A 14,530-nucleotide genomic window follows, 5' to 3' on the forward strand; every position below is an offset into this window, starting at 1 on the left:
GCCACATAATTGGAAATCACGAAAGGATAGAATGCATGGATATTGATGGAAAAGAATAAAAAAGTAGAGGACATTGATTCTTTCAAAATGCATCGAAATCTTAATATTTCTTACACATTGCAATAATATTATAATAACAAAAGCTAAACGGTAGAAAACTGTAGCTTTTCTTGTAAAATACCGTGAATGGTTACATTCTTTTCTCGTATTGTTTTTTTATACATGTTTTTTTTAAAATTATTTTTGTTAATTTTATTTTTTAATATTAAATTAATTAAGAATTTAGTTTTATAATTTTTTTATTTTATTTTATCTCTCTATAAAATTAGCGTGGTTTATAGATTTATTAAGGTAACCCAAGTTGTCTCAGTTTATGAATTTTGTAAGTTTTTTAATTGAACTTGATTTTTTTATAGTCTATTTTCTTTTCATGTTGTTGAAAAAATAGTTTTAAGGAAAAACCATGTTATTAAACTTTATGAAGTAACAAAAATTAAAGAATGTGGAGGAAATCACTGTTCACTCAACAGTCATTGCATTGCGGATTACGATAGTAATAAATAATATTTTGCTCTTCTTTTTTTTTTTTTGCTTTTTTTTATGATTTTTTTTCAAATTTGTTTTTATCGATTTCATTTTTTAAAATTAAGATGGTTTAGAATTTAGTTTCGTAATTTGCTTCTTTTTTTTTCTTTATATGAGGTTTACGTGGTTTATGGGTTTACCAAGGTAACCCAAGTTGTCCCGGTTTACGAGTTTAGTGGGTTCTTTTTTTTTTAATTGAATTTAACTTTTTTTATAATCTATTTTTTTCATATAGTTAAAAAAAATGATTTTAGAGAAAATTCATGTTATTAAACTTTATAAAGTAACAAAAATTAAAAGATGTGAGGAAATCATTCTTCACCCACACACGTTGCACTGTGAATGACAATAATAACCCACAATATTTTGCTTTCTTTCTTTTTTTCTTTATGTTTTTGAATTTTTGTCATGATTTTTTTCAATTTTATTTTTGTTGATCTTATCTTTTTAATATTGAGATAGTTTAGAATTTGAATTCATAATTTGTTTCTTTTTATTTTAACTTACTATAAGATTAACATGGTTTGTGGGTTTGTTAGGGTAACCCGGGTTGCCTTGGTTTACGAGTTTGGTGGGTGTTTTTTTTTAGTTGAACTTGACTTTTTTATCGTCTATTTTTTTTTCATATAGTAAAAAAAAAATTTCAGAAAAAAGTTATGTTATTGAACTTTATGAAGTTCATGAACCTATTCACAAGTTTGTCTAGTTGACTTGGTTTGCGGGTCTGGCAAGTTTAACTTTTTTAAATTTTTTTTTTTTCATTCTTAGATACTGAGTTAATTGAGAATTCAGTTTCAAAATTGGTTTTGTTTAGTCTTTTATAAGGTTATCATGATCCAAAAAACATCTTGATATTAGATTGATATTTGATTTTGCAATCATTTAATTTTGTTATCATGTAGTTAAATGAAAAATAGATTTTAATTTTTTTTTAATCCTAGTAGAGTTCATAACTCAGTTCACAGGTTTGGTGTACTAGCTCGACTTACCCGATTCACAGGTTTAACAAGTTTACCAACCGATATGACATTGTTTTTTTATTTTTGATCTTTTAATTGTTTTTAATTTATTCCTTTTCGATTCCATCATTTAGTATTAGATTGGTTGGGGAATGGACTACTTTATTGATTTTTGTTTGCTTTCTAGGGATAATTGTCTCAAATAAAGGTTTATATTTAGATTAATGTTCAATTTTGTGAGCATATGTTTTTATCATATAATTAAATAAAAAATATAAAAAATTATTAAACTCAATAAAGTCCATGAACCGGGTCGCCCAGGGGGGGGAGGTCGATCCAATATGTCATCGTCTCAATTTTTTTTTAAAAAAATTATCATCTTGAAGTTTTCTTAAAAGCTAAATCATGTTTTTATCGATCGTCAAAGTTGTATTTGGACCTATAAAATTGATCGATTTAAGTCGAGTTAGCTCTCATACAGTTTAATTAGAAACTTGAGATATACAAAAGAGTTGAGTTGGGAGGTTTCAAAATTAACCCTCCTGGTTAAGTTTAATAACACTATTAAAAATTCCTCCTTATTCTTAATATTTTTTTTATATTTTAAAAAAATTGATATTGACCCCTGGCGGAGCGCAGGCCAATATACTAGTTTATTCCAAATACCTATGGCCTAGGTTAAGTGTAGGAGATTTTATCTTTTAGTATGTTTGAGTTGTGGTAGATGTTTTTTATAGTATTTTTTGCTTGTAAATGTATTAAAATAATATATATTTTTTAAAATATATATTTTTAACATTAAAAAATCAAAATAATCCAAAACCACTAAAAATAATTAATTTAAAGCAAAAAAGAAATCAAATTTTGACAACCTCAATACCAAACACCCTTATATGGTTTAGTTTTCAATTTTCTATATATATATATATATATATATATATATATATATATATGAATAAGAATTAAATATTTTAAGTATTTTTTATGGTTATAATATTATTAGTCTTAAAGATTTTTACTTATAACAAATTTTATTATCTTTTATGTATGTATATGTTTTTTTTTTTCTATTTGAATATTAGAATTGCATTATCCAGGGGTTTTTTTTATTAGTTTTAGGTGATAACTTAAAAGGTTGTTTAAAATCAATTATCTACTGTAATTAAATTCAACTATAATATTCAATATAAATTTATTCGATAAATAAGTTAACTCACATGTTTTAGAAGAAATAAAATTCAATTTTTTTTTATATTATTCTCATCACCTTCATCTTATTTCTTCAAATGTTTCTAAAAAAAATAGATGGATAGATAAATATTTTTTCAAAATTAGTTTTAACATTAATTTTTTTTTCTTTTTGAAATTGTAAATAAGATGGATTGACTTTTAATTTACTTTTGTGTCATTTTTAGAGATTGAATTCCATTTTAAATTCAATTCTTGATACTCAAAATGATTTTAAATATAGAATTTCATTAAAAACATTGAATTCAAAGGGATATATAAACATAATTCAATTTCTATAATTCATACATCTTTAGTGGTATAATGTTATATGCATGTATTTTGCCTTTGCGAGGTTAACAAAGGAAAAATGAACAATACGCTCATAAAATGGCAAATAGCCTCGATCATGAAAACCAATTGATGATGAACAAAAGGTAACAATCTAGATGACGAGTGAACCAAATAGAAATTATTGAGAAAAGGACTTTAGCCACCGCAAAGGGGTAATATATATATATATATATTAAAAGGCAATATTTATGCTTTCAAAAAAAGAAAATTGCAGACTGGTACATGTAGGGGTGATCATTTTCGGTTCGGTTCGGTTTTTATCAAAAAAATTAACCAAACCGAAATTTTTTTTTTTTTGAAAAAAAAAACCGAAACCGAACCGAAACCGGGTCAAACCGACCGGTTTCGGTTCGGTTCGGTTCGTTTTTTAGGGAAAAAACCGGTTCAAACCGGTTTGGCTCGGTTTTTTCCGGTTTTGGCTCGGTTTTTCCGGTTTGGCTCGGTTTTTTTTCGGTTTCGGTTCGGTTCGGTTCGGTTTTTTTGGTTTTTTGCTTATAAAACCGAAACCGAACCGAACCGGCCGGTTTTTTCAAAATTTTAATCGGTTTTTTTTTCGGTTTGGTTTTTTTGATTATTTTTTTTCCGGTTTTCTCGGTTTAATCAGTTTTTCAGTTTTTTGCTCACCTCTAGGTACATGGGCTTTGAACCATGTTATGAAATTTTAATTGGAACTTTTTAAAAACAATTGATCAAAGGTTGAGTTGGTCATTATAAATCAAAGTGAAGGAGGAATAATAAATTGTGGAATGAGAATAATATTTTTATCAATGAAAATTGTTCAAAAATTAATTAAATCCAATCGTTTTTGTTTTATACATATAGTAATTAACTATTATTTAAATACATGTTTTAAAATTAATTAATTTCAATTATTTTATTTCAAATATATTAGATTATATTTTAGATGGTCTCGTCATAATTCTAAAAATATATAGATATATAAAATTATTAAGTGTGTTTATTACGGTGGTATAAAGTGTTTTTTAAAAATATTTTATTTTAAAAAATTTATTAAAATTTTTTTTATTTTTTATTTCAGAACATTAAAACCATTAAAAATAATTAAAAAAACATTAATTTCTAGTTTTTTGAAGTAAAACACACCGAAAGCAGAAATCACCCGTAATCTCAGACACTTCCTGAACAGTTGGACTAAAAAATAACAGAGTCATTCCATGATTGCAGGTGGAGTATTGAAGATCATAATCTTGATGAAAGGAGAAAAGCGATGGAAGATGCAATCACATAGCAAAAGATGGATTTTGGAAAAACACAAGCCCATGATTGCAATAAATTAGGACCTAGAAAATACAGTTAGTATTAGCCTATGCGCAGAAAACTGGATTGTAAATAACCAGATGATCACCCCCGGAGAGCAGAATAGAGTCCCCGCTTCAATTTTGACAAATCAAGTAGAGCAAGGCTATGGCTCTGTACTTCTGTTGGGTACTGCTCTGATTCTGAGTAATTTTTACCCAGTTTTGAAAAGTAGAAGAGCTTGGTGGGTGACCAAACAGACCCGATATCCAACGGCAATGCCACTGTCATTGGGCCTGTTTCTTGCACGCTCAAGCTCATAAAGTCGAGGAAATGTGCTGAGCTAGAGCTGAGTTTGTGCATGGCTTTGGTTGCAAATCAAGAATCTCTTTAGGGAGTACGGAACACCCCTCCTCTTGGACTGACTGAAGCTAATTTTGCAGGCTGATGGTACGGAGATTTGTGTGCTTGTGAGCTTATTCCGTTCTCTCACAAACGCCGATTATAGGACTCTCATTCCAGGGGTCACTCTCACAGCTGCAGCGTTGTGTGATCAAGGAGGGGTTTCTACATTCCGAGCTTTAGTGCGTTATGGAAGCAAGAAACGAGACCAAAATGGATTCTTGGACAGACAGTTGAATATGCAACGTTTACATGGATCTTGATCTAGAAAGATTGAATTAGTGGATGCCTTAGTTGATTTAGTTGCAAAAGAGTCGAGTAATGTCGAGCTAGCAACATGGACAGAGCATAGATAGAACTGTCAAGTAATGTCGAGCTAGCAACATGGACAGAGCATAGATAGAACTGTCGAGTAATGTCGAGCTACTGGCAACATGATAGAACTGTCGAGTAATGTCGAGCTACTGGCAACACGAACAGAGCATAGATAGAACTGTCGAGTAATGTCGAGCTAGCAACATGGATGGATATATGGAAATCATTCAACATGCATATTGACATTCCCATTCCATGTAGATAGAATCAACTTGGTACTAAAGAAATGGCTTTCAAAGACTCGAAGCCTGATTACACAAAGTCCCAACCCCATGACGGAAATATGGCTTTGTAAAAATTGAAGTCCATAATTGCGAAAAATGATGGCTCGATGTGCCTATCACAACCCAAGGCAGAGATAACCACACGATCACGGTGGATCGTGAACTCCAGTTTAGTAAAACATAAATATGATGCAAGCAATAATACTTTTATATCAAATGCTTTTATATCAAATGATTATTTTTGGTTTGGTTTGATTTTTATTAAAAAAATAAGTAAACTGGTTTTTTTTAAAAAAACTGAAACTGGTTTAAACCGACTGGTTTTGGTTCGGTTCAGTTTGGCTTGATTTTCCTGTTTGGCTCGGTTTTTTTGGCTTGACTAGGTTTTTTTTATTTTGCTCGGTTTTTTCCGGTTTGGCTAGGGATTTTTTCAGTTTTTTTCGGTTTGAGTTCGGTTTTTTTGGTTTCAAGTTTATAAAACCGAACCGGTCAATTTTTTTAAAATTTTAATCGGTTTTTTTCACGGTTCAGGTTTTTTGGTTATTTTTTTTTGTTTTCTTGGTTTAATCAGTTTTTCAGTTTTTTTGCTCACACCTATCCATTATATATAAATAATAAGTTGTTTAGTGTTAATAATATATTTAGATAATTAGTTTTTTAAAAAAATTAAGGAATTCTAGGCTGATAAAGCAGAATTATTAATTAAATAAATATTAAATAGTAAAATTAAAAAAATATGAGTTATAAAAAAAATCAAGTAAACCTGAATGAAATTTTTAAATATGAGTTAATTTTTTAAATTTGTAATTTATGAAATTTTATATGGGAACTTAATCAAGAAACTCAATTCTTAATTAATTTAATATTGAAAGATAAATTTTAAAAAAATATTAATTTTAAAAATTTATTAAAATTAAAAATATAATTAAAAAAATAAAGATAAATAATAAAAAAAAAAACACAAGATTACAAATAAAAGGATGACATGACACGTTAAACTGCAACTCGGTTAAAACCCGGTCTCTATTTTTCCAAAACCTTTGTGGACATGAAGCTAAATTACATAAGTGCCCTCCATGGTTAATGTGTATTTCCCAAACTGGCCTTACCTGTCCTGTTAGCAATAATCTGTCAGTATTGCTCCTTCTCCTTGATGTTTTCTCATTTTCGCACCCTCTCCCTCTGTCCTATCTCTCAGTAGCAACCAAGTGGTAAAAAGGAAATTGAAGTACAAGTTTCTTGTCAATTCCATGATGTTCTGTTTGGTTCCTGAGAAAATGTGTGAGCTCATTGAAATTTGTTACTTTTGTAGATTATTGTTGAAGATGGCGACGAGTGCGGTGGACGCGACTGGGAATCCGATCCCGACATCAGCGGTGCTAACGACTGCATCGAAGCATATAGCGACAAGATGCTTTTCAGAAAATGTGGAGTTTCTCAAGTGCAAGAAGAAGGATCCAAACCCGGAGAAATGCCTCGATAAAGGCCAGCAAGTCACTCGCTGTGTCCTTGGATTGTAAGTGCAAATCCTTGCAATTTTCTCTTATATTATTTTCCTCCTGATACTGTTGCTGATGGTTGTTAATTCGTTATTGATTGAGTTAATTAATGATGTTTGATTGTAATTTAACTACTGGTATTAAGGGGTTTGGGGATTTTGTTTGGAATATGAAGGTGGATGAAATACTGGGCTTTGCTTATTTTATTTTGGGTCTGTTTAGATGTTGAAATGTTGTGGAATTGAGCTAAAAAACAAGGTTGGATTCTCTGATTTTCTGTGTTTTTTGCTTTCGAGTAGCAATGTCTACTCTTGTGAGCTGTTAATTAATGGGAATTGAGGAATTTGCATCGTCTCTGTGTTTTCCCCCCCTCAGCTTGATGAAGGTTCCAATTGGTGGTTCATGTTGAGGAATGAATTTATGTAAACCTTGTGAAGATGATTGATTTTGCTAGATATGAAGTTTTAGGGTTGCTTTTATTGTTTAGGCGTCAGACTAGAATGATTGGTTTGTGTACCATTTATTGTTTTTGAATTCTTTGTGGAGCTAAGATCGAATTATGTTGAATGTGTGTTTTTATCTTTGGCATTGCAAGTTTGGAAAAGGCAGCTGATTGATGCTTATTGTTAGCTTTTTGTGCTTTGAGTGGCTGCAACTAAATGCATGATATTGCTACTGCCCTACTTTGAGAAACAGAAAGGTTGGTGTCTGGCAAGAGCTTTGAAATTACAAATTACCTGTCCACCTTAAGAATGTAGATAGTAAAGAACCTGAACCTTATTGATGTTGATTAGGTTCCTGGGTCATAATCCAAGCAATTAGTCATAAGAGTATAAAGCTTCGATTAAAACAAACAAAAAACAAGAGTATAAAGTCCATGCTTTAAATGGCAGCAGATCTCTAATTGCCTTTAACAATCCTTTAATGAAATTGGGGACTGAGCGAGTCCAATTGAATTTTTTTTCCATCCTTCAACTTCTAATTTGTGTCTGTAGTTTATAACTTGAATGTTAATTTCTCACGCTCTGTTGTCTTAGCAATTTGAACGTCGAAGACTATTAAAGATTCAGACAGATTGATCATAATGTACAGAGATTCGACTATTAAAGATTCAGACAGATTGATCATAATGTACAGAGAAATGAATTACAAGCATTGACACTTCCACAATTAATTTATAGCATGCATGAACAAAATTAGGCTGGTTCTGCTTGTTGAATAAATTATCATACTGGAATGTCTCATCGACCATTATAATTGATCCATTTGTAGCCTGGTAGATAGTCTGAAGGTTATTTTCTTCCTGCGTGTGATACTGTGAACAAGTTGTGCCACAAACTTGATTTTAAGTTTTTATTTTTTTGATAGTTTGCATGTCTTATTTATATCCCACAGGTAAGGTTGCGTGATTTATTATAGAATAATATTTAATGAGCTGCATACAAAATATTTAAAAGGGACTCTATTGAATGAAGGCTGTTAGAACCTTCAATAACTTGTTGCATCAAACAACAACCCGCGAGCACATGCTCGCTGTTCACAGTTCAGTACCAAATTTTGAGATGTTTGCCACTGCAGGTTGAAAGATCTTCACCAGAAGTGCACAAAAGAGATGGATGCTTACGTTGGTTGCATGTATTACTATACAAATGAATTTGATTTGTGTCGCAAAGAGCAACAGGCATTCGAGAAAGCTTGCCCTTTGGAGTGATTGGCAAATGGAACTAGTAATCAAGCTCACAATAATTTAGGTCACAAAACATTTTGTGATGAGCAGACATTTTCTGTTGCGTGAATTTTTCTTCTCTCTTTTTGTGAATTGTCTCCTTTTTTGTACGCTCTGATTCTACTTTCAAATTGCTTTCAAAAGAAAGTACAGTATGTTTCCTCCTCCTGAGCATGTTTTCTGATTACTATATTTGCTTTTGAGGTGATTGAACGGTTTCCATTTTGGTTTCGGAGATCTGCAGTGTACATGAAAATACTGGTGTTTGATGAACATTCTTTTTTAAAAAAATGAGAGGTTTGGCGCGGTACAATAATGGAGACACCAAATGTGAATGGAGATAGGATTTCGCAAATCTCTCCCGCAGCATATTGTGGCTAGCTTTGCTGGCCTCTTAAGTTAACGCAGGCTTTGGTGCGCATTATAGCCATTACAAAAATTTCAATAAATACAGAGTTTTGTAATCTACACCACAAACTCCACTTGTGGGGAAGTGTGCACAAAGGGTTACCATATAGTTGTCGACTTGATTCAAGGTCTGATACGGTAAAGGGGGTTATTCGGATGTAGGGTCAATTTGTTGATCTCATTTTTTTTTTATTGAAATGGTATTATTTAGAATATAAAATTATAAAAAAAAAAACTCCTGCGCGATCGGTTCAAAAAAAATAATCAACCTCACCAAGTTAATCCACCGGCCAGACTTTCCAGTCTAGTCAGTATAACAATAACAGACATGTCTGGCCTCTATAGCCTTGTTCACAGGATCCACAATTTTATTTTGTAAACTCCGAAGCTCTTTTTGTCCAGGTAATGAAGGAGCCACTTGAGAAAATCCGAAGAGCTCGATAAATGGCAAGGATGATGCACTAAAAGCCAGCTGATAAAATAGAAGACTGAGCTCTGGAAATTACAAGCACCAATTTCATGGAATACTAGTAAAGGATGGAACTAAATTCACTTCGCATGAACAGAGGTAGCCGAAAAGGGCCATCAGCCGAAGCCTTGCTAAACCAAAAACAAGATGCATGCGTCATAGTAAGATACACATTCTTCTTCTAGCTTTGCCAATGCCCACAGTATCATTTCCAACAGGAACCTCATGATCAGCACAAAATATTGACGTGCAATAGAATGCGTACTATTCACAGAGATAACAAGTCCTTCAACCCAAAAGAAATCCACAGATCATAGCCAAATACACATCCTTCATCTAGCTTATAGTTACTCCCCACAGTATGATCTCCATGGAATCTCGTCCAGCATAGAATGGCAACATACATAAGAACGTCCAGCATAGAATGGCAACATACATAAGAACGGCCATTAGCGAGAACTGCACAGAAAAAACTATCATACTGTCAGTGCTCCAATATTTCTGAGCAATACAAGCAGACTTAAGGCATCCTAGCAGACTTTACATCTAGGAATCTAAAAATAATCAAAGCAGAAACCATAATAAATCATTTAAGCACTTGATATTGACTTCATGGGAGCCGTTCTCATCATAATAAAGACCTCTTTTGGTAAAAAGAAATCATTTTAATCAAAGGAGAATTTGCAAACAGGCGCGTGTTCCCTTCTCATCATAATAAAAACAAAACTGGTACAATGCTAGGCGACCCCTTCGAGTTTCCGGCTGTTTCCCCACCCCTCTTCCAATCCATTCATTTCTGAAAGCAGGGGATCCAAAACCCCTTACCTCAGGTTTGGAATCTCCATCCTGAAGTTCTTAGAATCCAGTGGCATGGAAGAGCAATGTCTCTGTTATGTTCACTAAAGACACCCCAAAACATCACCAACAAAAAGGCTAATGTCCTAAATCAAAACTAAGAAAGGCTATTTGTCCTGAAAAAATTCTCTTTTATACCAAATGGCCCAAATCAAAGCAAATATACTGCGTTTCTACATTCTGAAAAGGAAAAACTGTCTCTATCACTGCATTACGCTTTGGACTTCGACACTCAGGTAGCTTATTAGATCAAGTGGTGTGCCTCAAGTCAGAGGCAAAACCCTCGATACTTGCAGAAAAGTACATTGGGGAAATCCTATTAAATGGGCCTGTTTGAGAGTGTGGTTGCGGCTGCCTTTCAAAGTACTTTTCACTTACAAATATATCAAAATAATATTTTTTTTATTTTTTTAAAATTATTTTTGAAATCAGCGCATCAAAATGATCTAAAAACACTAAAAAAATATTAATTTGAAGCAAAGCAAAAAATAAAAAATTTTCAAATTTTTTCAAAAGCTTTGAAACGCAAAAACAAACAGGGATCCTAGTAGGACCTGAGACATATAATCACCTCACACTGAGGGGAGTGATTCTCAGAACTGAAGAATAGATATCAAATGACTTTATTTGATCAAAAAAAGAAAAAAGGAAGCAGAAAGTACTTACCCATAGGATCACGAACGAGACCTCAATGGACTATTATTGTAGGCCCTTGGAGTCCTTGATCTGCCAGATGCATGGTCCCTCTCCCTGGGGCTTTGACCATTCTCCCTTGGACTCAGTGACTGCTGGTCTGCCCGATAGTCTCTCCCATCTCGTGGAGAACGAGAGTGTGAAATGGATCTTGATCTCCGTCGGGAGCGATAATCATCCTTCACACCACGATCCCTATCTCAATGAAAATAAAGATATATAAAAGGACTTCCCGGAAGATATTACTAAATCAATCGTGAACCTAGACATAAACACAGAAATCTGAAGCATGTCCACTCCAGCACACAATAGACCTGTCTGAATTTGTGGTCTCCATAAATAAAGTAATTCCCACATGTTCATCCATTTAAATAAAAGATGGGACTTGTTTCTTGAGAAATGAATTTTCTGCGTACAGCTTCGTTGAAAATCTAATTGATCAAAATATGACAGTTACCTGCACCTTTTCAGGGTTTCTGAACAAAATTATGATAGTTGCACCAAACAATTGACAGTTGGGCTCCCTATTGATCAGCATCCGATAACTTCATAGCTTTCTTTGCCCCAACATTCTAAAATCTCATTTATCTTTTTCTTGGGCATTGCCATCATTTCTCTACCAGTAAAACTTTGAAAAGCTTTCCTTCTTTGAAGATGATTTCTTTCTTTGGCCAAATATAAGCTTTATATTCTTTCTTAACTGGATAGTATATGCAAAACAAGATGTCAAACTTAACAAATTTCCTTATTAAAAAGTTGCTCTAAAGTTTTATATGGAAAAAAAAAAAATACCCTGTGATTCTAGACACTGTAGTTAACCTTACCAACCCAAAAGTCAAAGAACGGGATAGCCAAATGCAGTTTGTGGAGAATAGCTAGTGAAGGTGATTATGGACAAAACTTATTGATAGGCTTTCATTGAAAGGTAAGTGTGTGTTGTCCATCACTTTATGAATTTTTTTTGGCATTAATCTTTTATTTACCATCTCCTTTTTCATTTTAACATCTGCAGAAACAAGGCCACAAGCAGATAGCATTCAAATTTATTGAAGCACATCCAATGTGAAGTGTAGGAAACAAAGATTCTCTCTGCATCAATGCTAAAATAACTATAAAATGGTAGGCCATTGAGGCAATATAATGGGGCATTAATAAAAGAAAAGAAAACATCTTGACCTTTTTTCTATGACCATAAACTGAACCTCTGTATTTCACCATCTTAACCACAAAGCAAAAGAAAAGACAACCATTAGCAAAAGGTCCCTCCCTATAAGAAATTGAATAACAATAACCCAAGATGTGACTTCAGTAAATAGGATCTGAATATCGCTAAAAATTGTAGAATATTACAGCTCCAGACAAAGGAAATCATAGATTTTCATGGGAAAGTAGTTGTTCTAAGATATCAAGAATAGAAAAGGAAGGAGAAATAAAGAAAACAATGAACAAGTGATGCATTGCTGTATCATTGACACTTGACAGCAATAACCATGTTATTTGTTAGGTGAGTGGGAGTTCATCCCACATAAACTCACCAGTCACATGGGTTATGTGATGTTAAGCTCAGCTGACTACTGCTATTTTATAACAACATAATGTTATAAGCCCAGACTATTCACAGGAAACTCTAATGCTCCATTTACTTCATGGTAAATGGAAAGAAATACAGCAATCCTCTATGATTTCAGATCGCTATTCCATTTACTTCATGGTAATGTTACAAGGTTGCAACTCTAATATCTCCTAAAAGTAAATGAAAAGCATAGAAGTGACAAAAGAAATCAGCAGCTTAATCTCATGAAAATACAGCTGATATGCAAATGCTTATGGTTCTAAGATACAGTTCACCATAATTCATATAAAAACAAATCTTAATTTATGTAAACAACCATTGCTAAGAGATAACAGATAAGGATAGGAAATCCATAATAAGAACTTGTAAGAGCATCACAAAGAATGCAAAACAGACTCTTGACAAGTAAAATCAAACCTTGAATCATGCCTAGCCGGTGAAGGTGAGCGCGAGTATGCTGCCAAAGAAAAAAATCAACAGGTCATCACAATTATTCAAGGATAAATTCATTAATTTCAAAAACAGTTCATTTTCATGATAAGCTTTAGATAAAACCACAAAAATTCGAAGATCTTTCTAAGAAGATTCAGATATATTAACAAGGGAAAGTATGAACTAACAACGATGGCGGTGTCTTGGGGACCTTGATGATGTTCTCCCTCTGGAGCTGCCTCCATGTCGATCACTAGAAACAAAATTTAAAAAGATCCAATAAGCTAATGAAGTAAAAGTTGTGTTCTGTTGAACAGGAAAAAACACTGATGCAATAAGAACTGAATACCGATGAAGCACTGGAGTCAAGAAAGTTTTGCCATACCTTACGTGAGTGGTCCTACGCATTTCTTGAGGTGTTTTTCTGTTCTCTTCAGCAAAAACAATTCTTATCTCACGCCCACCAATAGTTTTGTGGTCCATCCGTTGCTTTGCCTCAGCTGCATCTTCAGAATGGCGATACTTAACAAATCCAAACCCTCTTGGTTCCCTAAAAATTCAGATCACATAAACACAAAAATCATAAAAGTTAACCAATAAAACCAAAAATAATAAATATTAAGATTAAGAAATAAAGCATTTTTATAATAGAAGCAAGCGAACAATCATACCCAGTGTAGTAATTCTTGGGCAGATAAATATCTTTCAAGGGACCAAATTTCTCAAATGACCTCCTAAGATCTTCAGGCCTGCAGAACAGAACATAACCATTAAGTTTTTCACTTCAATAGATAAATAAACAGGAATTAGACATTCAAAATCCAACAATTCGCTAATTAAATTAAATAACAGCATAAAACTCTCTCCCCTCTAAATTAACATTTAAAAGGGTAATGATACGAGTAAAATCGCCTAATTAAAAACCACTACAATAATTTTACAAGACTTAATTAAATAAATATTCAAGATTCCATCATTAGTTAATAAGCGCAAATAATAGCAGAAAAACTCTGCTCAAGCCAAATTAACTAACAAAAATAAACTGATAGAGAAAGAGAAAGCGAAGGACCTGGCATCGAGAGGGAGATTGCGAATGAGCAAGCCGGAGGGAGCGGGAGAGCGACGGTCACGGTAAGAACGGCTTTCACGGAGGCGATCTTCGTCGTCGTGTCGCTTTCGGCCACGTGGAGGGGTTCGGCTACGGCGACGAGGACTGTAGCTTCTGCTCCGGCTTCTGTTCCTTGGCATTGTTGTTTAAATTGGTGAGATTATTATTACTGGAAGGAAGAGGAGGGATTTTTTTTGTGTAGAAAGGCAAAACCCTAAAACTAACCCTGGAGAAGGGTTTGTGAGGGGTTTCGAAAGTTTCGGGGGGGTAAGGGAGGTGAGTAGTTAGTTACGCTTATTTGTTTAATTTTTAACAAGTGGCAAGGCCGGGGATACTGGCGGTTGATAGATTCGATATTATTAAAAAAAAAGTATTTTGATAGGA

General features: G+C 33.1%; 2 protein-coding genes across 5 annotated transcripts; one reads left to right on the top strand and one right to left on the bottom strand.

Moving 5' to 3' along the window:
* Positions 1-6,443: 6,443 nt before the first annotated feature.
* LOC7469092 (NADH dehydrogenase [ubiquinone] 1 alpha subcomplex subunit 8-B) lies at positions 6,444-8,773 on the top strand. 3 transcript variants are annotated; one of them, XM_006379972.3, is made up of 3 exons: positions 6,444-6,591; positions 6,696-6,899; positions 8,461-8,773. In XM_006379972.3, the coding sequence occupies exons 1-3, from the start codon at positions 6,467-6,469 to the stop codon at positions 8,591-8,593; spliced, it is 462 nt and encodes a 153-aa protein (XP_006380034.2). In that variant the 5' UTR covers positions 6,444-6,466; the 3' UTR covers positions 8,594-8,773. The 3 variants fall into 3 exon arrangements, with proteins under 3 accessions (XP_006380034.2, XP_006380035.1, XP_002311809.1); XM_006379973.3 differs by having other exon boundaries at positions 6,462-6,594; XM_002311773.4 differs by having other exon boundaries at positions 6,486-6,611.
* A 700-nt stretch (positions 8,774-9,473) lies between these two features.
* LOC18101709 (serine/arginine-rich SC35-like splicing factor SCL28) lies at positions 9,474-14,454 on the bottom strand. Of its 2 annotated transcripts, XR_008059889.1 has the most exons (8): positions 14,108-14,454; positions 13,710-13,787; positions 13,424-13,588; positions 13,227-13,291; positions 13,024-13,063; positions 11,007-11,228; positions 9,897-9,944; positions 9,474-9,864 (listed from the first exon to the last, which is right to left on the bottom strand). XR_008059889.1 is itself a non-coding variant. In XM_052455178.1 (7 exons), the coding sequence occupies exons 1-6, from the start codon at positions 14,284-14,286 to the stop codon at positions 11,015-11,017; spliced, it is 741 nt and encodes a 246-aa protein (XP_052311138.1). In that variant the 5' UTR covers positions 14,287-14,453; the 3' UTR covers positions 9,474-9,944; positions 11,007-11,014. The 2 variants fall into 2 exon arrangements, 1 of the variants encoding a protein (XP_052311138.1); XM_052455178.1 differs by having other exon boundaries at positions 9,474-9,944; positions 14,108-14,453.
* Positions 14,455-14,530: the final 76 nt, after the last annotated feature.

This window comes from Populus trichocarpa, chromosome 8 (assembly GCF_000002775.5).
Source record: "Populus trichocarpa isolate Nisqually-1 chromosome 8, P.trichocarpa_v4.1, whole genome shotgun sequence".
NCBI lineage: Eukaryota > Viridiplantae > Streptophyta > Magnoliopsida > Malpighiales > Salicaceae > Populus > Populus trichocarpa.